At 41.3% G+C, this 25,821-nt stretch overlaps 1 protein-coding gene across 2 annotated transcripts in view; it reads right to left on the reverse strand.

Annotated features, from left to right (window-relative positions):
• The window catches only part of FXR1 (FMR1 autosomal homolog 1), a 60,366-nt gene that overhangs the window by 14,649 nt on the left and 19,896 nt on the right, over nt 1–25,821 (reverse strand). For both annotated transcript variants that reach the window (XM_074963507.1, XM_074963508.1), the window contains exons 3-9: nt 24,951–25,044; nt 13,973–14,044; nt 9,974–10,122; nt 9,204–9,297; nt 7,984–8,100; nt 7,143–7,313; nt 3,641–3,719 (exon numbers count right to left, since the gene is read on the reverse strand). In XM_074963507.1, coding sequence (XP_074819608.1) covers nt 3,641–3,719; nt 7,143–7,313; nt 7,984–8,100; nt 9,204–9,297; nt 9,974–10,122; nt 13,973–14,044; nt 24,951–25,044 — 776 coding nt within the window. The remainder of the gene's footprint in view (nt 1–3,640; nt 3,720–7,142; nt 7,314–7,983; nt 8,101–9,203; nt 9,298–9,973; nt 10,123–13,972; nt 14,045–24,950; nt 25,045–25,821) is intronic.

Raw genomic sequence — 25,821 nt, forward strand, 5'->3', positions numbered from 1 at the left:
GGTTCCAGATTAGGTTCAAGTGTGAGGCTGAATCAGGGCTAAGATTCAATGGCACTATAATTTTACAAGCTCTTCTTGCTTTATTTCAATGTATCTGAACCAGAACCAGGAAATATTAGATTCCTATATAATGGAGCTAACCCAGAATTTTAAAAAGTCCTTCTAAAACAGAGATCTTTCAGACCTACAGTCATACCACCTTGCACAGTGATCTCGTCAAATCTCATGAGATAAACAGTGCTGAGACATACAGCAGTCATTCCTTTATAATGGACTTCCAAACTCAGGGGTGTTTCAGTAGCTGGATGATTCAGTAGATAGCATTCCTCTCCTAGCACCGAACCCGTGACAAAGTATGATGTTAGAAGCACTCTGCTTAATGAGATGCCTTCTATCAGAGGATATATAAAACTGAAGTCCAGGAGTACACTGGGACAAGGAGCCTTAGGAAAATGTGTGTTTTATCTTGAAGAGGAAGTGGGAACCAACCTTTATTTTTCAACAGCTTAAGAGACAGGAATTATCCTAATCGTAGAATCATAGAAATTTAGGGCTGGATGGGACCTCGAGAAGTCATGAAGCCCAGTCCCCTGCACTGAGGAAGAACCAAGTAAACTTAGACCATCCCTAACAAGTGTTTGTCCAACTTGTTTTTAAAAGCTTCCAAAGACGGGCACTCCATGACCACCCTTGGAAGCCTATTTCAAGGCTTAACTACCCTTACAGTTAAAAAGCTTTTCCTAATATCTAACCTAAATCTCCCTTGCTGCAGATTAAGACCATTACTTCTTGTCCTATCTTCAGTGCACATGCAGAACAATTGATCCTCTTTATAACAGCCCTTAACATAGTTGAAGACTTATCAGGTCCTCCCTAAGTCTTCTTTTCTCAAGACTAAACATGACCAGTTTTTTTAAAGGTCATGTTTTCAAAACTTTTTATCATTTTTGTTGCTCTCCTCTGGAATCTTTCCCATTTGTCCACATCTTTCCTAAACTGTGGTGCTCAGAATCGGACACAGTGCTCCAGCGGGGGCCTCACAAGTGCTGAGTAGAGCAGGACAACTACCTCCTGTGTCTTACATACGACATCCTGTTAAAACACCCAGAATATTAGCCTTTTTTGCAGCTGCATTATATTGTTGGACTCATATTCAGTCTGTAATCCACTATAAGACCCAGATCCCTTTACCACCTAGACAGGTATTCCCCATTTTGCAGTTGTGCATTTGATTTTTCCTTCCTAAGTGAAGTACTTTGCACTTGTCTTTATTTAATTTCATCTTGCTGAATTCAAACCAATTCTCCAATTTGTCAAGGTCATTTTGAATTTTAAACCTGTCCTCCAAAATGCCTTCAAGTCCTTCCAGCTTGGTGTCATCTGAAAAATTTTTAAGCATACTCTCTACTCCATTATCCAAGTCATTAATGAAAACAGTGAATGGTTCTGGACCCAGGACTGACCCCTGCGGGACCCCACTAGATATGCCCTCCCAATTTGACAGCAAACCACTGATCACTACTCTTGGAGTATGGTCTTTCACCTAGTTATGCATCCATCTTATTGTAATTTCAATCACATTTCCCTAGTATGCTTATAAGAATCATGTAGAACTGTGTCAAAAGCCTTACTAAAATCCAGGCATATCATGTCTATTGCTTCCCCCCCATCTACTAGGTGAGCAATCCTATCAAAGAAGGAAATTAAGTTGTTTGGGCATGATTTGTTCTTGACAAATCCATGCTGGCTATTCCTTATAACTAGGGCCAGCATTTTCCAGCAATGAAAACAGAGTAATTTCAGATTTTCAAAGCTATATATTTTGGAAATTCAGAATATGCATTACATTAATGCAAAAAATATTGTATTGTATTGTAATACTGAGGGCTAGTGCCAGCTGTGTGCTGAGGGGAGTGGGAAGGAGCCAGCTGTATTCAGGGGAGGTGAATGGGGGAGAGGTGCTGTGGACACTGCTGAGAGCAGGTGCAAGCATCGTCTGTTCTGCAGCATGGTGAAGGAGCCCTGCCTGCCCAGGGGAAGCTCCACAGGGGTTTTGCTGAGCACAAGCCTGTGTGAGGCAGGGAGAAGTTGGCAGTGAGTCTCAACAGCAACCAGTCCCTAGCCTGCCTCTGCCCCGCACCCTGGGAATGAGTCAGGTGGGTTGCCAGATTTCTATTGCACTAATAGCCCAAAGTCACTTAAAAATTAGCCCAGTCTGTTTATTGAAAGTAGGGGTTGCTCAAGGGGTGTGCGTGTACAAGGAGGAGGTATCAGGGGGGAGGTTTACTGGAGGAAATATTTGGGGGGGATGCTGGAGGGAATGTTTGGGGGAGGGGGTGCTGAAGGGAGTACCTGCGGCCTCACATTTGAAGTTGGGGGCAGTGTCGCGATCCCTGTCATGGTGGCAGGGTGGCTGGTGCAGGCCTAGGACGCAGCGCCAGCCCATCAGTCAGTGCCTCCCTGCAAGCCTCTCCCCCTCCCCAGGGCGAGGAGCCATGGCCTGGCCCTGTCACCCTTCCTGGGCAGAAATCTGGGGAGGGCCATGAACCTTCGCTCCACCCACTTGTCATCTCTGCTCCAGCCTCTGCCCTGGGGATGAGTCATGTGTCTTCAGGTAGAAATCTGGGGGTGCATGACCCTGTGTGCCTTGCCCATCCTCTGATCGGTGAGTCCCGAAAAAAATGGCAATTTACATTTATAACTTTCCATTTCTATTTATAACTTTATTATCATCCAGGTGCTTACAAACTGATGGTTTAATAATTTGCTCCTGTATCTTTCCAAGTATTGAAGTTAGGCTGACTGGTCTATAATTCCCCAGGTCCTCCTTGTTCCCCTTTTTAAAGATAGGTAGTGCTATGTTAGCCCTTCTCCAGTCTTCTGAGACCTTTCCTGTCCTCAAAGATAATTGTGAGCAGCTCAGAGATTGCATAAGGGTATTTAAAGAACCAGCTGAAGCATACATTTTAATTGTTTTAGGAATTTCATCCATAAAAAAAGAAGTATTTCTGCCCCCAGATTAAAAAACTCAACTAAAAGGACACGATACCTCAAGAATGATTAGCATACATGAAAGGATGTGACTATCATACTGTTGCTTGTGTATACTGCAGCACACTATTCAAAAGGCATAACCAGTCAAATAGGACCAAGCATTGGACAATGGTATCTTAGTTGAATCACCATGCCATTCTTAGGGTTCAAAGGAAATTATTTTCTTTTAAACTTAATTTTGAAAGATAATTTTCAACATTAATTTTTACAGAGGATATTTTAGGCTCCATTCCTCCCACCCCCATTTATCAATTTAAATTTTACACAAGCAGGAAATTTAAAAGCATATGACTGCACAAGTCTGAATCTGTTATGAATCTCAAAGCGCAACCATAATATCTAAGCATTCTATTTAATATTTTTTAAATTAATTACAAGATAGAATTGACAACAAGATGTCCACATGTGCAACACAGATGTTTTCAACACTCCTGTTATACCTATTGTTATTTAAAAGGTTTTAGTTTCTGAGTGAAGGGAGAAACTGTCAAATACTGGCATCTAAGCCTTCTATGCATAGTCATACTGAACAGGCTTTCTTTCCCCAAATTTTCAAGTGTTTTAAACTTTTAGCAGTATTACATACCAACAAGATTTCTGGGCACCTGAATAAAATCTTCCACAAATTCCAAGTAACTTCTAGCCTTTTTTACTGCATCAGCACTCTAGAAATGAACACAATAGAACTTTATTTTGAATGCAATATGGTAAAAATAAAGCCCTGTTACAACAGCTGGAAATCCTCCAGACAACAGCAGGAACGAAATTAAATTCATCTAGTTTTGAACTAAATGTTAGAGAAATAACGGAGTTTAAAAAGCTCAGGAACAAAACAGGGGCGAGAGAGTGGCATAAATAGTGAAAAACAATGTTTTCACACTACTTAAAACAAAGTTTTTATATTCTGCAATTTACCACAATTAAAACCAACTCTCAAAAATATCCCCTTTATGTTATCTTGCAACAGCTCACTGACTTTTAGAGAGACCATCAACTGGGAAGCCTATATATTCTTTTTTCCCCAAAATGGCGCGCACAATTTCTGAACCGATATGCTTGTACAGAAATATCTATATAACTAACATCACATCACAAAGAAAAAACAGTTACCTACCCTTCTGTAATTGTTGTTCTTTGAGGTGTGTTGCATATGTTAATTTCATCTTGTGCACAACTATAGTTCAGGAAAGCTTATGCTCAAATACAGTTGTTAGTCTCTAAGGTGCCACAAGTACTCCTTTTCTTTTTCCCCTCAGTGATACCCGTTGGCGTGGTTCGAGCACCTTCTGCCACTTCGCACCACTGTGTGCAGGTAGAGGAAGGCAGAGCCATTCCCAACTCCCCTCAGTTCCATCATACTGAACAGACTCCGATAACGAGGGGAAGGCAGGCGGGGGTCATGGAATGGACATATGCAACTCAACTCAAAGAACAACAGGTACGGAATGGTAGGTACTGTTTTTTGTTCTTCAGTGCTTGCACATGTCCATTCCATTGTAGATGACTCACAAGGAGACAATCATGGAGGTAACTGTAAGACATCCAGTCTGAAACTGGCATAGTCTCTGGACTGATGGGGAATGGCATAACACAAAGCAAAAGCGTAGGCTGATGACAAAACGTCACCGCTTTACAAATGTCCATTATAGGTACTTTCACCAAGAAAGCTGTGTGCTGAGCCTGTGCTGCAGTAGTATGCACTGGGGGGGGTTAGATGGTGGGGTTAGATTAGCCAACTGGTAGCATAAATGAAACCATGAAGAGATCCAGGATGAAATCATCTGAGTAGTCACTGGACTGCCATTAGTTCGGTTTGTAACCACAACAAACAACTGAACAGAAGACCCAAAGGACTTAGTATGCTCCAGATAGAAAACTAGAGCCCTTCTGGCATCCAACAAATGCAGTCTCTCCTTATCTCTATGAGTGTGAAATTTTGGAAAGAAAGCTGGCAAAGAGACTGCCCGGATGACACAAAAATCAAAGACTACCTTAGTGAGAAATTTTGGGTGAGGGCGAAGATGAACCTTATCCCTAGCGAAAACGGTGTAGGGAAGAGGATGCTAGGGGCCACCCCTCTGGCCAAGAAAGTGGCCACTAGAAATGCTACCTTCATAGAGAGGTGCACCAGAGAGCAAGTTGCAAGGGGTTTAAAAGGTGGGCTCATCAATTCTACTAGGACCTAGACCTTAAGGAGGGATGGGATCTTGCACATGTGGATACAATATGACCAAACACAGGAGGATTTTTCTGAAGCAGGTTGCATGGTATTAAGACAGTTCGGACACGTCATACTGTCTCATTCCCCAGTATTCTGTACTATAAAGTAATGTTGAAAGTATGCAGCTCTGATAAATTTTGAACTTTGTTTTGGTCTTGTGTTTTAATGATTTCCAGACTGTATGTAAGTTCCTGAAGGTGTTCCTGGCTTTTTGGATCTTGTTCCGGATGTCCTAGTTTGTTCCACTGTCCTAGCTGATGGTGTTGCCCAAGTATGTGAATTTTTCTACACTGGTGAGAACATAAATCCTCTACCTGTACTGGTGATGGTGAGGCAATATTAAAGGTCATGATATCTGTCTTATTGCGGTTGATATTCAGTCCAATTTGCTGGCTGAATGAGTTTAGTCGAGTTTTTTTTTCCTTGTATATGGTGTTGGGTATGTGATAGGAGAGCGAGATCATCTGCAAAGTCCAGGTCTTCAAGGGATGAGAAGGGTGTCATGACCATGCATGGGGAATGAAAAATCTGTAATTTCCTAACTTTTCAGTACTTGACTTTGCAACCTAAATAACTAACACAGTTTTTTGTATGTAATTTCCTAGGAGTTTTTTTGTTTAAAGAGTAAAAACGAATTCTGTTCTGTGCAACTGTAACAACCCCCCATTATGCATTTATTGGCAGGGTTTGAACCCTGAACATTCAGTGTAAGATGGACACCACTTGAGCTACAGAACTATCTCCATAAACTGGCAGTAAGAATAAAGACGACTCCCAAAGGAGGAAATGATTGGACACAGTCACTACATACTGGGTCTGAGGAGTGGTCGGAGTAAGCCTAGTCTGGCGCTCTCCCACCTGGCATTGGGGGGGCTCATACCTTCCCGGGTGGGTGGGCACAGTGGGGCCATGTGGTAGGGGTTACCACAGAAACACAGGGCTCGTAGGAACCTCAAGAGGTCATCTAGTACAGCACCCTGCTCTGAGGCAGGACTACATAAACCTAGACCATCCCTGACAAGTGTCTGTCTAGCCTGTTCTTAAAAATCTCCGATGACAGGGATTCCACAACCTTTCTTGGAAGCCTATGCCAATACTTAACTATTCTTATAGTTAGAAAGTTTTTCCTAATATCTAACCTAATCTCCAGTGATGCAGATGAAGATGACTGCTTCTTGTCCTACCTGATTGATTAGTTAGCAATGAATGAGTAGTGATCTGTAAATAACATTATGATATGTGAACTGTGCTCCAGTCTATTAAAGGAGACCATACTGTGCATATTATATCCTCTTAAATATCAGCTTTACTTCTGGAGCTTTCAATCACATTACAAAAACTCCATGGCCAGAATGAAGAAATCTAAACAGAATTATAAATCTCTAACTTGGTTGTCATTCAAGATGCTAGGGAGAGAAACACAGAAGACTGGAGTTCCAGAATGATGGAATAGGCAGTGCCCAAAAAGAAAAAGGAAAACAAGAAAAAGGTGTGTGGGGAGCAGGGGCTTTACTGGTAAAAAACTACATACACTCAAATCAAAAAAAGTAACAGCTAAAGTGACAAACATTTATTACATGATACTATAGTAATTTTCATCTTCAAAATGTTTTACAAATATGAGACAGTTAAATATAACACCTACAACACTCCCCCTGTGAAGTGTGTATTTTTATTCCCACTTCACATCTGAGGAAACACAGATGTTAAGGTGACTGGCCCCACAAACTGTGTCAGAGTTGGAATTAGAACTCAGCAGTCTCTGACTCTTGTTCCTGTGCTCAGATCTCATCTCTGTGCAGTAGTAATAAACACCAGAGTTAACCAACTATTAAATATAACGAACAAAAAATTCTTTTCCCCTTACCTCTCCATAGATCCTGAAAGTACCAGTATCTTCCTCAAGCTCAATTGCAGTTACTCCTGGAACTTTCCTCGCTTGCTGTATGTTACTACCATGTGTACCTATTGCAAGTCCCATTAAATCTTCTCTTACAACAAATTCCTCATGAAATGCTGCTGCAAGTTGTTTTGTGCACTAGGGAGAGGTGAAAGAATTTGTCCACCATAAGAAGGAACTCAAAACTGAACAATGTTAAATGATTACTTTAAACCAGAGGTGGGCAAACTACACCTGCGGGACCATCCTGCCCTCCCCCGCAGCCATGCTACCGCACGGCCGGCCAGCCTGCAAGCTCCTGCTGCTCGGAGCTGCATGGTAAGGGGGCGGGGAGCAGGGAGGTTGGATAAGGGGCATTGGGTTCCGGGGGGCAGCCAGGGGACAGGGAGCGGTTGGATGGGGTGGAGGTTCTGGCAGGGGAAGAGGGGGCGGTTGGCTAGGTGTGGGAGTCCCGGGGGGCCTGTCAGGGGGCAGGGGTGTGGATAGGAGTTGGGGTGGTCAGGGGACAGGGGGGGGTTTGGATAAGGGGTGGGGTCCCGGGGGAGAAAGGGGCAGTCCCGCAGGAGGGAGCAGTCAGGGGACAAGGAGCGGGGAGGGGGAGGGGGGGTTGGATGGGTCGGGGGTTCTGACGGGGACAGTCAGGGGGCGGGAAGTGGAAGGGGGCAGATAGGGGGCGGGGGCCAGGCTGTTTGGGGAGGTACAGCTCTCCCTATCCAGCCCTCCATACAGTTTCGCACTCCGATGTGGCCCTCGGGCCTAAAAGTTTGCCCACCCTAGCTTTAAACAATTCCATTCTAAGACAGCTTACTTCTAAGTGTTTTGTAGCTTCTTCATTTCTTGACATGAGCATTAGCTTGGTACGAATGCTGCGCAAATGCATGTCACTCAATATATTTACTCTCTTCACTGTTGATTCACCGGCAGACTACAAAAAGAGAAGTGGTAAGATAAACAATATCCCCTTTTGATAAAGAAAATCCACACTCAGAGGGCAAATTACTGTTTAAATTAAATTAAACTGAATTGTAAATATAAACCCAATTTATAAAGTAACTTATTGATATTAGCCTTCCTCAAGGTCTCAAAACAAGACATACCAAGAAAAATTCAGCTTCCAAAACAAAACCCCACAAACCCATTACCATTGGCTCAGTGTGTTTACAGCCACAGTTTTTCTATTGGACCTATACAGTGAATGTTGCACTGAGATAATCCCACTATGGATTTATTATAAATTGCTAGATTATTTTATTTAACCTTTTTACCATATATGTGCAGGTCACCCACTTATTCACTGGAAAATCCAAAAAAGTAAGACGGGAAAACTGAATCTGAACAGGCAAACTTATATGGAAAATTTTGTCCCAAGGAAACAGAACTGCAAAGACGAATTACTGCTGAGGAAAATAGTACGTAACAGGAGCAGATGCAGGACTCCCCAGGCCAAACCCAATTTCAGTCTCATTGCATTTGAACAAATTTGTGAGACTTGCCTTTACATTTTTCCTATGATACTTGGTGACGGAGTACTAGCTTTTCCCTGGCTTTGACTCACAGTTAAAACTAGATAAAAGATAGGACTAACTACCCTTAACCTATCATTCTGTATATTACAAAATCTCCCTAAGGCTCCCAATTCCCTAAATGGCTATGGTTATGATTATGATCTCCCTTCTACATCCAGTAAAGGGAATTTGTGCAAGAGTGCCTTTACCCTCAAAAGAGACTAAGCATGTTACTTCTGCAGAAAGCTGCATCGCAGGAAACATTAATCAGAGAGACCAAAGATCACTCCCGAACTCAGGCTGCCTTTGATGCAGTACTGACACCAATCCAACGAGCCTACTCCAAAATACATATTTTAAAATGATATTATGAAGAGACACATATATTAAACTGCTTGAAATGTGCATAGCCTTACAAATAAATCAGTTCACAGAGATCTGCAGGCAGCACACAACAATCTGTAGTAGGTAATATCCTGAATATTCATGCACTGTCTGCACAAAAAATAAACTGATTTCTTACCAGTATTATTAACTGTGTAGTTTCAGCATGGTAGAAAATTCGACAAGCTCCTACAGCTTTCTTAAAATCCTTATGTGCATTTTCATTAGCGCACCTAGAAAAATGAATGTTGCAAAGGTTACTTCAGCTGAAGAATCATATCAATAAGAACTATTACTCAAAAATGAGAATGTGGCAGTAGTCTATAATAAGGAATGTTTCTCAGCCTGGAAAACGCTAGACTAGTCCAAGGAGATGTGCCGGGGATCCACCTGATTTCACACTGCAAATGTGGAGGAGGTAAAGCTGTCTGCAGCTCCTTGAAAGTCTTCTTTTTCTACTTGTTACTCTATAGTGCAGCTGGCTACTGTAGCAGCTCAGGTGTACAGGGTTGCAGGCTCAGGAAGCAGCCTGTTTGACCAAAGATTTCTTCTTCCATGGCATTCAGCTCAACCACAAAAGAGTATGTGGTCCAACCACCAGAAAAATCACCAAGCCTTCTGGTGGAGGGAAGAAGGAGGGGGCAGGTACAACTGTCCCAGAGTATGACGTGAGGAACATTTCGGGGTGGGAGGTCATCACTCGGTGGTTCCAGCAAGGCTGATTGGAAACCGCATCACTTTCATATTTGATAGAAGTATCACAGTTAATGCCATTTAACTTTAAACTACAACAGGGGTATTCTCTCCAAAAAATAACCCAAGACAAGAATTTAAGATACATATATGAAGAAAGGAATATGCCATGTTGAAATGAATAACAGTGAAGTTACAGTACGTAGAGCTACTCACGCATCTCTCAGATCTTCAGGAACATCCACTGTGCACTTAAAGAACGTGTTCTTTTTGACCGTTTTATTTTGATTCACAGGTCGAAGTCGTTCAAATGTGACTATTTCATTGTACGTGGCATCACAAGCAGCATATTCAATGACATAAAACTAAGGGGGGAAATTTAAAAAAAATCATTAATTAAAAGTAACCATTTCATAAAGATAACAGCTACTATCTCCACCATCAAGGAAATATAAAATATGGGTTTACACATTAAAACATAGTTCTATTTTGACAAAGCTGTGCTCCTGCAATGTTATATGCTTGTGCAGACCTCCTCCCCCAGTGTCCCACTGAAGCCAGTGGGTCTCTATATGGGTGGAAGGGTATGCGGATGCACATCGCATTGTACGACTGGAAACTAAGTTTGCTCAGTTTGTAAATCAAATACTGTTTTTTTTAACTGCCAATTCTGCCGATTCAATCCAGAACCTGAAATTTAAACTGTCTTCATTCTGCTTAGTACATTCCATATACGACTAAAGGTAACGCAACAAGAAATTAGCCGACAATTTTTCCAAAAATGCTTGAGGGAGAACAGAATCCAGCTAATTTTACACTGATGTATTGGCTCTGAGGGAACAGCAGTAAAACTTAAATCCACTGTGTAAATAGGCTGCCCAGCAGATAACTATTGGACATAAAGGAGGAGGAGGTATACTTCCGTCTCAGGCTATGGTGCTACTCTGTATTTACATATATTTATTTCAGTTTCAGGAGACAAAAGGTCTGGAAGATGTAAAAGCTGCAAATATTCTGGCCCTACTGTCCAACCCTTCAGTACACAGGAAGGCCCACAAAGCTCAGCTTTGTGCCGGGATACACATTTTTTACATAGTCTTCACAAATCAAATCCTCTTTTCCATCCCATGGGGCAACTGTGAAAGAGTAGGCAGAATCTTCCCCTGCTCCTACACAAAAACAGATACTTGTTTTTTGTCAACATAAGCAGACTTGACTGAAATACACACAAGGAACAGATATGTTTGGTAAGGCGATGCCATAATTTCCATAAGGTCTTTTCTGACTATAACCACATTTTAAATTAAATTTGGTTCACGGAATGATTTCTTTATTCACAAATAAATGATTACATACAACTATTTGCCATATGTATTGTCTACATAAACTTTTGTTCTCTTCCAGTTTATCTTTAATAATGTTTAAAATGCATATACCTAAACCACATTTTGAAGATAAAAAAAGTCCACATGCTCTTAGAGAAGTAATATTTCTTACCACATTTAGAAGCAGTTCAGTTTAGCAACATGCCATATAAACAGATTACCAAAAATAATCATATGGTTGTTCATCATCAGATACATCTTTTGTGAATTTCAGATTAGTCCCTTGTTTAGCAAACTTAAATCTGAATACCCAGCCAAAGCATCTATAATGAACTCAGAAGTGAATAAAAGCTCGAAGATTATATAATTTGTAACAGATGTAATTCTATCAGTACTTTGCAAGGACAAGTAAGGATACAAGAGATCAAAGCACGAAAACAACTCCTACTATCAATAACTCCGAAAGGTTTGGGGAGTCAGAAGGCTAGGTAACTTCTCATTTGTTTATATAATTAAAAACATATTTGTTGAGTTACATAAAAAAAAAACCATAGATCGCACACCTATGGACATTTGTACTGTTTCTCACTATTTAAAACCAAGTCCTCTAACCAAAAACTTTAGTTAGCTGGTTGGTAGTAAAATCCCAAGCTGCTGTGACTTACAAGAGAAATATATTAGGGCTTGTATTTAACTCCACTGCAGGGGAGTTGACAGATGTTCTAATAAGTATCTCTCAATGTCACAAGTTTAATGTGTCTTTTCTTGCCAGCTTGTTCATCCACACAGATCACAATAAGAGAGAAAACACCTAGATAGGTGACTGTCCTTGACAATGGTTTATTTCAAATGATGTGCTTTAAATAACTCATTGCCCCAATGGAGTTCAACAGAAGCAGCAGAAGTACTAACAAAAAGCTAAGCAAAGATCAAAGCTCATGAAATACGTAACAAATTTTTTATTCCCAACCTTCTTTCCTGACTGAGTTTCTGGAGACGTACTACTCACTAAAGACAAAAAAATACAGCTTTTCAGTTGGAAAGGGTCACTCCAACTAGTACCCATCATATCAATTCACAATACAGCAATAATATTTTAATGGGACAATGTCAGATATGTAGCCATGATTCACTAAACCTAAATTAAGTGTCTGAGTGTGCAAATCATTTTTGTGCCTGCAACTGTAATGGCTATCTATATGAATAACACACATGGAAGACTAGTAGAATCAGGCTCCAATTTATTACAGGAGCGCTGCTGAGATAAACATCTTTCTAAAAGCATCTTTGTCCATATTAAAGATTATCACCTTCAATTATTACTGATTTACTGAAAACTTTAGAAATCTAACTTGCTGTTCTAGCTATTCTGGTTATTTCTAGGGCACTCACCACCACAGCCAACTTTCACTTTTTTTGTTGTTTGTATTTTATTCAGTTTCAAAATGAAGTAAGACATTGAACAGCTTTACTTTCCAAATCTCTTGGTTGATGCATGATGCTGTTGTATTTGGGTTTCCAATTCAGCAGGGCAATATTTAAATGCAACTCCACTCCCAATCCCCACTCAGAAAAAAACCAACCCCCAAACTTTTAACTGAAATATGTAATTAAATTAATGAAATGTCATCATGTTAGGATTTATAGTTTAAGCCCAAAATTCAGTGTATTTTTAACTATTCATGGAAATATATATTTAAAAAAAAAAAAAAAAAAAAAACCATGTCCTTGCTGCATTTTAATCAAAACATGGCTGCATTTTCCTAGTGCATAGGAAGAGAAAACAGAAGAGCATTGAAAAATGTGTTGAATAGAAACAACAGATTAGTCTCCTTTCACTAAGATGAGTGAACTGTAAAGAGAAAAATACAGTAGCACCTCAAAAGTTACAAACACCTCAGGAATGGAGGCTGTTCATAACTCTGAAACATTCATAACTCTGAACAAAACATTATGGTTGTTCTTTCAAAAGTTTACAACTGAACATTGACTTAATATAGCTTTGAAACTTTACTACACAGAAGAAAAATGCTGCTCTCTCTTTTTTTTTTTTAGTAGTTTACATTTAACACAATACTGTACTGTATTTGCTTTTTTGGAGGGAGGTCTCTGCTGCTGCCTGATTGCGTACTTCTGGTTCCAAATGAGGTGTGTGGCTGACTGGTCACTTTGTAAGTCTGGTGTTCATAACTCTGAGGTTCTATTGTCCATACAAATGATGTGAAGTAACTTAATTATTAGAACTGAATCAAATTTAAAATCTTATCAGGATGTTTTGCTTTACATATTTTTTTAACCTCACCAATTCTGTTTGCAAAATAGATTGATTTGTTTCAAATTATATCAGAAACTAAGCACACAGATATACAAGGTACCACACGTAGTCCAGAAATGGTTCATCCAATATACGGACACATAACTCAGAGTTAGGCATACAATGTAGTTCTTACAGAACCTAAACAACCAGATCCAAGGTATACTGACTCAAGGTGTGTCGAACTCACAAAATGGCAAGTATCCAGGAGCCATCCCCATTTACCGAGCAATTTAAAAGAAAAAATATTCATTGTTATTCCCACCTGTGCACAGTCAGCTAGCTACAAGTTACCATCGCCAAGAGCAGCCTTAATTTATGACCTAACCTGCTATCATGGTTTTGTGTTGGTAATACTTAACTTTGGGTTCCTTCTTCTTTTTTCAAGCTATGTTTTGTTTCTGTATTAGCAACAACCCACTCTCACCTGCTCTGTTTTTCATGTCCTTATATCACAGTGTCATTTCTCCATCACAAGATACTGCACACAGATTTAATGAGTCTTGCAATATTTACATTCCATACTTGCTGCACTTCAAATGGGAGCAGATAGTCCTAAGTTTTAAAGTAACTTACCTCTCCTTTCATCATTCGAACTTTTGCCAGCCACCAACCACAAGGTTCTTGGTCATTTGCTCTTGAGTAAACCTGAAAGGAAAAAATACAAGAGGAGCATATTTAAAATATATACAATTAAAAAACCTAACGGGTTAAACCAGCAATGAAGCAGAAAATCTTTTTCAACTAACACAGCTAATCACCAAGATAAAAGCCACAAGTAGCATAAGATACTGCAATTTAAAACTATTTTTGTATAAAATTCCAGTTAGCCAGTCATATGTGCGTCTCATCATATAAATTTTCATAACATTGCACTACACAGATAGGTGTGCAGATTCTGTTAATAATACACAAGGCAGCTTTTTGAGGGGTTTAAAACTAGAGCGTAAAAATTTACTCAATAGCATGTGAAGACACACGATTCTTGCAATTCCACAATAAATTCAAACACTTCTCTATGAGGCTAAAGTGCACAAGAACCAAGAAATTCACAGTTAAGGATGCCATTTTGTCTATAGTTTACCCAGTGACCTGGACTCAGGTCAGCTCATGATAGTGCCACTATACGTACTCCAGTACCTACTTAACATCAGGCAAGTGATGAACTGGGGGACATTCACAACTTTGAATTGTTCCACATGTTTAGTATACATTAATGTAGTACACTAAAGCCATCAGAAAGAAATTTATAAGTAGCCAGGGCAAAACAGACAAAAATATACCCTGCACTGGCCACACTGACTATGCCAAATAGGTTTTTTTTCCTTGATACTACAAATGGAAAAATGTGCACATGCTATGGCAATTCTTAAGACTACATGTCTAAGATCCATCACTCACAATGCTGCTGTCAATACTACCTTCCTTACTGGGTGTTTTAACTTGAAAAAAACCCACCATCTTCCCCTCCACTCTGCAAAACTTGTCCTGTACATATATGTAGCACCCTTTAATAGTAGGAATTTCATGAAGAGATACACTACCCTTCTCTGAGTATCATAATCAATAAGGCAAGTCTAGTCCAGTCACCTCAAGAACATTTATGTTCAAAAAATCTTGATGGAAAATATAAGTGTCAGCCAGTAAAAATAGAGAACTAAATCACCACCAACAATAAAGGATCAATCAAGATGAAAAAAGGCAGTTTCATACTGGATGGAGTGGTACACATATTATCCCTAAAACACAAATATACTTTTTCAAGTTTTTTTTCCCCCTCACACTACCATTTACAACCAAGCACTCTCTGGAGAAAAAGATCTGCACCTTCCTGGCCCATCTTTCCCTATCTGATCCTACCCTGAGGTCAGAAGGCTGAACTTGTGACATCATATTCATTCCCATGGCAAAACCAGTGCTATAAACAGATTGTGATTTTACTGCAGAATGAAACAGATGGAAAAGCTGGGCTGTGATAGAGAATGAAAATATTCAAGCCAAAAAAAAAAAAAAATAGAAATAAGTGCAGAGAACAGAGTAAACCACTGACCAAACAACATTGGAGTTTAGCACACATTCTCTTTTTCATGTTTAATTCTTAGCAAAAATCCCTCTTAAAAAAAAAACAAAAAACAAAAAACAAAACCATAACTGTTCCATTCACATTTAGGAGTGAGGGCTAGCCCTCCTTTGCTCAATGGAATGTAAAATGACACCAGGCCGAAGGGAGGAAAAGACCATGGGAAGAGAGATTGCCAAATATTTCTACTCTGATAAACAAAAAGGAAAGCAGCAGCTTAACAGATCTTTTAATATAATGATGGATACTTGGGCGCTCAGCAGAGACACAAAATATCTATCCAGAAAGGGTCACAGCAGAGCAATGAAAAGCAATCTCTCTTCTCTAAGGATCAGAATATTTCCAGCACAGCCTTCTCAATGTTTGTTAGTCATTGGAGAAAGGAACCAGGCTTTCGGCTAGAACTCTGATCTAGCACATTTTGCTGACAATAGGTCATCAGATTGATCTTGCTTTCCATTCTTGATTTACTGCATATTCCTATAGAATTTTATTAGAATGTGGCTAACCATAACTGCCATAATCAGACATACCACTGTAACTAATAATTCATACTCCAATAGCACCTTTCGTGCAAGGAACTCAGTTCTGTACTCTTAACGTTGCTGGGAAGTAGATACGAATTTCCATTTTAAAGATGGATAAACTGATGCACTAAGCTAATGGAACTGGTGAAGGTAATACAGTGAGTCAGAAGCTGAACTGGATACAGAATTTGCTTTTCCTCAGACCAGTGTGCTAACTACTAGACTACACTGCTTCTCTGCAAAGCTGTATCTTATAATACATGGGCACTGACCTTTCCTACCCCTAATTTTAGCACCTATTAAAAGAAGTGCGTAACTTATTCAGAGATACATTTGCCTTTTCTAATAGTGACATTGTTACACTAATGCTTACTTTACCATTACCAGTTTATAAAACTTAGTTTGCTTCTTCATTGGTATACCGTGCATTTCTGATAAAGATGTTGAGAGATTCTTGCTGTGTAGCTTTGCAGAGCAAATTCCAGGTCACGCTGTCTAAGCCTGTGAATGTTCTTTGAACAGTGTTCAGTCAGGATGGAATTTTCCATTGCATTGAGTCTAGATCAATTTACTGTATCAACTCTGCTGTGCTATTGTGCTTCCCACATGACATTCTCATAAGCAAGTAGGGAAACGTGGACTAGATTAATTTACTATAAGGCAGGTGTATAACTGGTTGAAACACCATACTCAACAAGTAGTTATCAATAGTATCAGTTATCCCGTTAGCTGAAGTGGTAGAGATCTGTGATATGGACCTAAATGTCCAAACCCCATTTCTGACCCAAACTGGGGGTTCTTATGCACAGGCACTGGCTTCCTCTGAGCCCTGTGGGTGTTCAACACCCAACTCTGCCCCAGGCCCCGCCCCCACCCACCTCCTTCCCCCAAGCCTCTCCCACCTCTTCCCACCCCAGGCCTTGCCCCCAACTCTGCCCTGCCTCTTCCCACCCAGTTCCTCCCACTCGCACCCTCCATCCCCGCTCCTCCCCCACACCGTTTCCTGCACACCACGGAACGGCTGATCGCGGTGGGTGTTTTGCTTTATTTTTACTGCTACTACAGCCAACATGGCAAGCAATTTTTAGTTCCATTTATGCACCAGCATAATCTTTTATATTAGCTGTGCAGGAGGAGAGGGAGGGATTTCACTCTCTTTTGGTGTATCAGGATAAAAACGTGGCATGCGTTTCATTTTTCTATTAATTTAATTTTTGTGTGAATATATTGCTCTGGAAAAGATGGAACAAGCAGAATAAGCAGCAGCAGTTACACTACCCCAGCAACATGCTTTCTCCCTGATCTGAAGTTGCCATCACTGGGAATATGAGGGTAGGTGAGTTTTTATGGTTCAGTCAACCACTAGCCTTCAGCTGAGGCTGTTGCTAAGGGCACCAATTAGTTTTAACAGGTATTTTTATTGATGGTCACTCTTACTCATTATTAAATAAACTCTGAATCTTGCCAAATTCATTTCCCATAGGCCACTGCAGCTTTTAGTCATTCTTGTTTTAAAAGGTTTACTTGAACTGGCAAGTCAGAAATGAACGACTCCATATCTTACTATTACGTGCCCTTTTAATCATTCATCTTGGTTTGGTTTAATACACACTGGCAGTGCTCTTTTAAAAAATAAAGATTAAAGAGAAACAGAATGTCACAACTGTCTGAATGTACTGTGCTGAGAACACAGGATATATCATAACTCAAAATGGAATGCCACACTGTTATACATGACCTCTTCAGTTTCCTACCTACTATATACAAAGACAGTTTTATTTATTTGCAGCAAAACTCACTAGGTAAGCCACATAATTAGGGGGTCTGTCAACATCTCAGGTTTTCCTGCAAATTAAAACCCAAATAGTATAAATTTATTATGGTTTAAGAAAATTTAAAACTATGGTTCCCCAGGTAATTGCAACTTAAATCCAAGTCCTCTCTTGGCACTATACAATCTATTCCAAAATATTAGCAGATAAAAAATTACAGTGGAAGTCATATTTTATCTATAGTAGAGTTTATTATGCTGTTACCATATGTTTTTACATGTGTACAAAGAAATGTGATTATCCAACTATTCTACAGTCATATTAAAGGTTTGCTCTACAAGAAGTGCATGTTATAGGGCAACTCCTGCCTTTGGTGTGATCCTGTGGCACAACGGATGCACCAGCCTCAGTTTCCCTTTCAGAGTCCCCAGTAACCCCATGAGAGGTTATCTGGCTTAAATAATACTCTTTCTTGGGGCCAGTTATTACCAAAACATAGTTCAAATAATCCCCAATAAAAGTCCCAAACCTAGCCAACTTCTTACACCCAGCATATACACTGCTTAAAACCCCATTCTTCCTCTCTGCTGAGAGTCCTTCCATAGCATACTCCAGTGTCTTCCACCTAGGCACTTCATCGCTCCTCTCCTGTCCTTTTACCAGGACAACCACCCCAGCCCTTCCAGCTAGAGTGCATCCATGCTCGTCCCAGTGGGAACCCATCCCCAGCCTCTCTGCTGGGGGTCTTTCAACCCTCTGGCTCCAGCTCTTGGCCCGTGGAGAAGTCAGAGGGTAAGTCCCTCCGCTGCTTCCCTGCCTTCGGCTTGCTCCAGCTCTTGACTTTGGCTCTCCAGATTGAAAGCCCCCGCATGCTGTTCTCCTGCCTTCAGCCCTCTCCAGCCCCGGCTCTTTGGCTTGGGGAGGTCAGATACCAAACCCCTCTTGCTGCTCTCCACCCTTCAGCCTTCCCTCAGGAACCATCTACGGCTTTCTGCTCTCACCTACCCTTTCCTGACTTGCTCAGGCAGAGCTCTTAGGCAGCTGACTCACCAGGTCTCTCTCCCTCTCTAGAGCCCAGGTACCCTCTTTTAAGACCCTGATAGGGTCAGCTGATGAATCACAAGTACACGGGCCTCTTCCTTCTTAAAGGACCAATGCCACTCTGTGCTTGCATGCAATACTGATAAAAAATGCATTTCTTTAAATCTTTGAATTACACAATTCCATGCATACAAAAAAATTAGTCACTTGGACTTTCTGCAGGGAAAGTCTAAGAAATCAAGCACTCACGCATCATGAAACTTCATAAAGTTTGAATGCTCTAGCTCAACCCTTATTGTACATTATTTTATATATAGGCATTAAAATATCTCTGTTACTATAATTTATAACAAAAATGAAAATTTCTTATTCTTAAACACAGCATATAATACCATGCTATATTACTAGGTTACCACTTATCAAAGAACAATACTTTTCATTAACATAGACTCCGCTCCTCCATGTGGAGCTCCAAGATCCATACAGGTACAAGTCTCTGAATACCCACATCTCATTGCAAAATGAAATGGTTACTTACAGCAATTGTGGTTCTTTGAGAGGTCATGCAGACGTGTATTCCACCTACGTGTGTGCACACCCAGGGCACCAGAGCTGGAGAATTTTGCCTAGCAATACCTGGCGCTTGCACCTCAGACTCATAGCCCCTGCCCTGGCTATATGAGGCTGCTCCGCTTTGATCCCAGTCAGTTCCTTTGCACTGAATGCCCAGAGACCAGACTCTGCTGTAAAGGGGATGGAGGGTAGGTCGTTGAACACACATCTGCATCACACCCCGAACAACCACAGTTACAGTAACTGTTTCTTCTTCTTCTTCAAGTAGATGCAGCTGTGTAGTCCACTTAAGATGACTCACGAGCAGTACCCACCCCAGGAGATGGGGCTTGCAGACTGCAGTCCTGCCCTACCAAAACTTGCATCCGCTCTGGATGATGTAGTAATAGCATAATGGTTTGTGAATGTATGTATCAATGACCACGTAGCAGCCTTGACAATGTCCCATATCAAGACGTCACTGAGGAAAGCTACTGATGTTACTTGCACTCTCATAGAATAAGCTCTCACCCACTGAGGAGGTGTAGCTGAAGCTATTTCATATGCAGTCCTGATAAGGGATGTCTTCCAATTAGAGATCATCTGGAAAGAGATAGCTTGCCCCTTCATGTGATTTACATATGACACAAACAGACAAGGCAAAACATGAAACAGTTTACTACTATCCAGGTACAAGGCTAGACATGGCCTGACATCTAATATATGGAGACGCTACTCCTCTGTAGATGAATGTGGTTTTGAAAAGAACACAGGTAAATATACCACCTGGTTCAAATGAAACTGAGAAACCCCCTTCGAAAAAATTTTTGGGTGTGGTTATAAAGTCACTTTGTCCCTTGAGAATGGTGTATAAGGAGACCTCTGCCATCAGAGCCTTCAACTCAGACTCTCCTTGCAGATGTTATTGTTATCAGGAACCCAGTCTCCTGACAAAAGCAGAAAGGGACAAGATGCATGGGGCTTGAACAGAGGTCCCATCAAACCACTAGCACCATGTTAAGGTCCCACAGAGGAATCAGCTCCCAGACCAGAGAAGGATGGAGACGAAGAAGCCCTTTTAAGAATCTTGTTCCCATGGCATTGGAGAAGACTGATCCTCCCTGAATGAGAGAGGATGAAATGCTGATATTAACTGCCAGATGCACTCTCAATAAGCTAAGCACAAGGTCCGACGACTGGAGGTGCAGCAAGTACTCCAAGATGTCCTGGATAGAAACCTGCATAAGCTGAATTCCATGGGCCAATGGGCACATCAAAAACTGCTTCTATTTCACCAAATAAGTCATTCTGGTAGAAGGCTTTCTACTGTTGAGTAGGAACTTCTGAATAGCTGCTGAACACTCATTCAACCATGAAACAGCTATACCATGAGAGGAAGGAGCAACGGAGGCTGAACTGACAGTGTGAGAAGGTCAGAGAACCAGCACTGCCTCAGCTATGCCGGGGCAATGAGAACGAGCTTGGCCCAATCCGCCTTCAGCTTGAGGATGACCTGTGGGATGATTAAGATCAGAAGAAAAGCATACAGGAGAGCCGAATGCCAGCTGAGGTGAAAAGTGTCAGTTAGGGAGCCCGGAATGAGGTCCCCTCAAAAGCAGAACAGACATTTCCTATTGTCTCTCATAGAAAACAGGTCAATCATCAAAATGCCCCAAGCTGCGAAGATGACCCGGAGGACACCTAGCCTCAGGGACCACTTGTGACTCAGAAAAACTTTCCTGCTGAGATGGTCTGAAAGATGATTCTGGACCCTGGGCAAGTGGTCGGCTATCAGAGTGATACTCTCCTGAATGCAAAACTGCCACAACCCGATTGTCTCTTGGCAGAGTATCCTTGAGAGTGCTCCCCCTTGCCTGTTCACATAATAAATCACAGTGGTATTGTTGGTAAGTATGTGAATCACTGAGCCCATGATATGGTCCAGAAAAGTGACAGGCATTGTAGATGGCAAGAAGCTCCAGCATTTTGATACGCTGTGAGGCTTCCTGCTCTGACCACGGACACTTAACTTTCAACAACCCCAGATGTGCTCCCCAGCCCATCAGGGAGGCATAACTGACAACAGACCTGGTTGTTAAGGATTGGATGAAGGGATGACAAACATTCTCCAGAAACGTCCACCACCAATCATCCCACAAGTCATCCTCAAGGAGCCCAGGACCAGTGGAGGGAGATGGACCAATTTGTACAAGGGGTGAGGAGTTAAGAAAGTAAATTGTCCTGAGCCACATTTGACGGGGGCGAAAACACAATCTTGCAAACTGGACCACTTGCGTGCAAACAGACATGTGGTTCAAGAGCCCCAGGTTCATCTGAACTGTCCTAGAAGCTGAGACCGCAGACTGAGGCAAAGGTGGCGAACTGCCTTAAAACGGTTGGTGGGCAAAAATGCTCTTGAACTCATAGTCTTTTAGGGCCACAATGAACTTGATTTTCTGAGTGTGAAGTAAAGTTCACTTCCCAGTACTTAGGATGAGACCCAGACAGTCAAGCAAAAGAGCCAGGAGAAAGAGGACCTGCTTAAGGAATAGTATCTCGTGAGAGGGGGCCCTGAAAAGGGACTGAAATGAACCGTGTGGCATAGCCCAATCTGACGGTGCTTAGGACCCAGCTGTCAGTGATGATCGAGCCCCAAGCATTATGAAAGTGAGCCAGCCTGTCCCCAAACAGAGGGGACGGGGGGAAAGGTGCAATGACTAGATCACTGATCTGGAGTCAAAATGGATGCTAGGGGGGCACCTGGGGAAAGCATGTCTATTGGCCAACCCCAGACTTGAATGCCTCCTCCTCTGGAACCTATGCCCCTTTCTGGGATAGTCCTGTTATCTCAGGGGAGGGAAAGCTGCCCAAACGTGCACTGCCTATGATACTGCTGTCGACGACCACAGTGGTGGTCTCTGCACTGCCAATGCGTACATCTCCAAGAGCCTAAGATAGTTCTACGGTCCTTGAAGGAGTTAAGAGTTCATCCATCTTGTCCAAAAAAAAGCACTCTGCCATCAAAGTGCAAATCCTCTATAGTCCGCTGCACATCAGGACCAATGGCCATATTCTGCATCCAGGACACACTTCTCATGGTCACTATCGAGGCCATCACTCTGGCCCAACTATTTATGACGTCCAGTGCAGACTGCAATTAAGTCTTAGCCACCCAGCAGCTTTTGGCGATAAATGCCCAGAATACTTCCCTGGAAGCTTCGGTCAGCTGGTCTGCAAACTTCAGACATAGCCATCCAGTTCACAAAGTCGTATTTCAACAGCAATGCCTACTGGTTAGCAATCCACATATGCAAGGAAGAGGAGGTGTAAATATTCCTATCCATCAGGTCCATCTGTTTAACATGCTTAACCTTGGAAGTGGACTTAAATCTGCTTTGCCAGGCTCTATCATTCACTGTGTTTACAACCAGGGAATTTGGGGCCAGGTGGGTGTAAAAACCTCAAATCCCTGCACTGAGACAAAACAGCATTTCTCCAAACGCTGTGAAGCCGGCATGCTCCAGATAACCCTAGCAGGCTCTAGGAGCACATCATTAATAGAGAGAGCAACTCTCTGAGAGGAACTGGAGTCAACAGTACAGATATCTGACCTCCCTGTGTGGTACTGGAGAGTGGTTAATGGGACCTACTCCATCCCATGCACCAGCATTCACACCGTGGTAGTCTGCGCTCCTTCTGCAGGAGACAGATGAGTCCCCACGCGAACTAGAGAGGCCTCGATCAGTCTTATATAACCTTTTTGTCAGTGCACTCAACAGGGAGCGACTCCTATGTCTCTTCAGAGAGGTGCTGAATCCAGAGCATGGAATGATAACACTCTTGGAAGCCGAGGGCAACCTCCGATCGGATTTAAACCTCGGTGCTGAAGCAGGCCGCATGGCGTGTCCAAGTAGGCTGCTTTACACAAAGATCCACCCGAGTCCATTTTGTGAACAATTTGCAAATCAAACACCATTCGTGTGGCTTAGCCTAAGCACAGAAAGCACCACGTGTGAGGATCAATTGCCGGGGATCGTTCCCCCACATAATGGGTGATGTTTAAACTCTGGTGAGGATATCACCAGGGGAATATTTAAATGAAAGTTAACTAACACTAAATCTAATTAACACTATACTAAGAGTACTAATTAATTATATACAACTAGAAAAGTCACTAAGGAATATAGAGATTGTGAGGTTAAGAACCACACAGAGCTCCAACTCCAGCTACTGGCAGTAAGAAGGAACTGGGGTGTGGGGAGAGGGAGGAGAGGGAGTCGTCAAGGCAGTGCTGCCTCATTTAGCCAGGGTAGGGGCTATGAGCAGGAGGCACAAGTGTTGCCTCCTACGGGTACTGATAGGCAAAATACTCTGGCTCCGGTGCACTGGGCACGCACACACACACACCCTCCTCCCTAAGTGGAACACAAGGCTGGATCTACTCAAAGAAGAGAACCTTAGTCAAATATGTTTAATACAAAGACAACTTTAAAAAAAGGAACCCTAACTTGGACAAACAAAATCACGTTTCACAGTACATTTTCTCTCGTAAATATTTTACATATTATTTATTCAAAGAGCAAAAACAAAACATTCATTATAAAATTAACTTGAATTTGAAACATTTCCACAACTTTCTAGGATGCACAAAGCTTGTTTACACAGCGAATTACTGTGCAGCAACACAGTGTGTGAATCTACAGCACACAAGCTTGCTGTGCACTAGATCACTGTGTGGAAACTACTACAGCAGAGTGAAAGTCCGGGGGGGGAGAGGGGGGAGTGTGTGTGTGTGTGTGTGTGTGGTGGGTTTTTTGTCACACCTCACAACACGCAGACTCCATGAACATTTAAAAGAAAAAATCAAACTACAACACACACAAACAAAAGTCATCAACCAATTTCAAATGTTCTTAACTTTAAATTTACTCAACACGAGCTTCCTTCAAACTTGGTTTTATCCTTGAATCTACCATAAATGAGTTCAGTCATCTTGTGAGGAAACAGAGGGTTAAGGACCTGATCCTATACCACTGAATTCAACTGGAATTTTGTTATCGACCTGAATAGGCACAGGTTCAAACCTAAGGGCAAGTCAGAGATGCAGTAAGGATCAGAAATCAAGTTCTTAACACAGCTGGTTCTTTTTGACCAAAAATGGTTTTTTAATTAAATGGAAATTTTCAGTAGAAAATTTCTGTTTTATTGAATTTTTATGGGGATGGTGAGGTCATCATTTTTGATTGTCAGCAGTTTTTGAGAAAACGTGAAAAGCTCCATTAACATTTTTAATGAAAAAGGTTTATTTCCTATGATTTTTTTAAACTGAAAATAATTTTTTCAACCAATTTCTTCTATATTGTAACTTCTAGTTCGTAATAACCGTATTCCATTTATTCAACCATTCTAGCTTTCAAAAAGTACAACCATTACTAGTGACAGACACTACATATATTAGATGTTCACTTTTAAAGCTTAACTCTACTTTTTCTTGTGACTATAATCACTATTAACATTATCCTGTCTGAATGGTCACTTCCACAGGAGGGCAAGGTAGGAAGGAAACATGACAGTCAACTCACCTCCACTTCATCTCCTTCTCCTATTTCTTTCTTGATATCAGGTGGAGGTGGTAATCTGACTTCGTTAAAAGGAACCTGGCGCTCTGGTTGCCAACTGAAAGTTGAATAGATATTTCACTGATTATTTCAAGAACTAATTCTGGTCTGGCAAGCCTTAAAAATATTCATTGACACAATTCATTCTTAAAATATGTTCACTGTTTAAAATTCAGTTCTGTATTTCTTATTAATTGGCAGTGCCTACAAGCCCTCACCATGAACCAGGATTCCATTGTGGTAGGCAGTGTATAAACACAGAACAAAAGATTATAAACTCTTTGGAGCAGGAACAATCAACGAAAGTTTAATTTCTAAGAATTTTAGAAATAAAATTACTATCTGAATTGACAATCTACTTGGAAAAAAATAGTTCTGTATGAAACTTTTATATGTAACTATAGTAAATACAACACAGGAGGAATTAGAGAAAAATATTTCTTCATTTTTTTTGTTTACTTTTGTGCATTTTATATCACTTTGCATATAATCACTCTTCCCACATGTAGTCAAGTCAGTTTTTCCCTTGCTGAAAAACTTCATACAAACATCAGAGGAGCAGAAAAAGCCTTATGATTTTTTAAAATTCAGGGTATTATATTTAAAAGGCTGTTACATCAAAAGCTGATGCTGCTCAAACAGTTCCAGGAACCGGTCCTTTCCAGGTAAAACGCCTGATGTCCAATGTGTGTAAGATGGTCTCTGCTGGAGTCTCATGAGGCTTGGGATAGAACACAAGAAGCTGGATTGGCTGGTTCATATGAAAGGATGATGTTACCTTCAGTAGAAATTTTGGGTGCGGGCACAGCATGACCTTATCTTTGAAGAATACTGT

This window comes from Natator depressus, chromosome 9 (assembly GCF_965152275.1).
Source record: "Natator depressus isolate rNatDep1 chromosome 9, rNatDep2.hap1, whole genome shotgun sequence".
Lineage (NCBI taxonomy): Eukaryota > Metazoa > Chordata > Testudines > Cheloniidae > Natator > Natator depressus.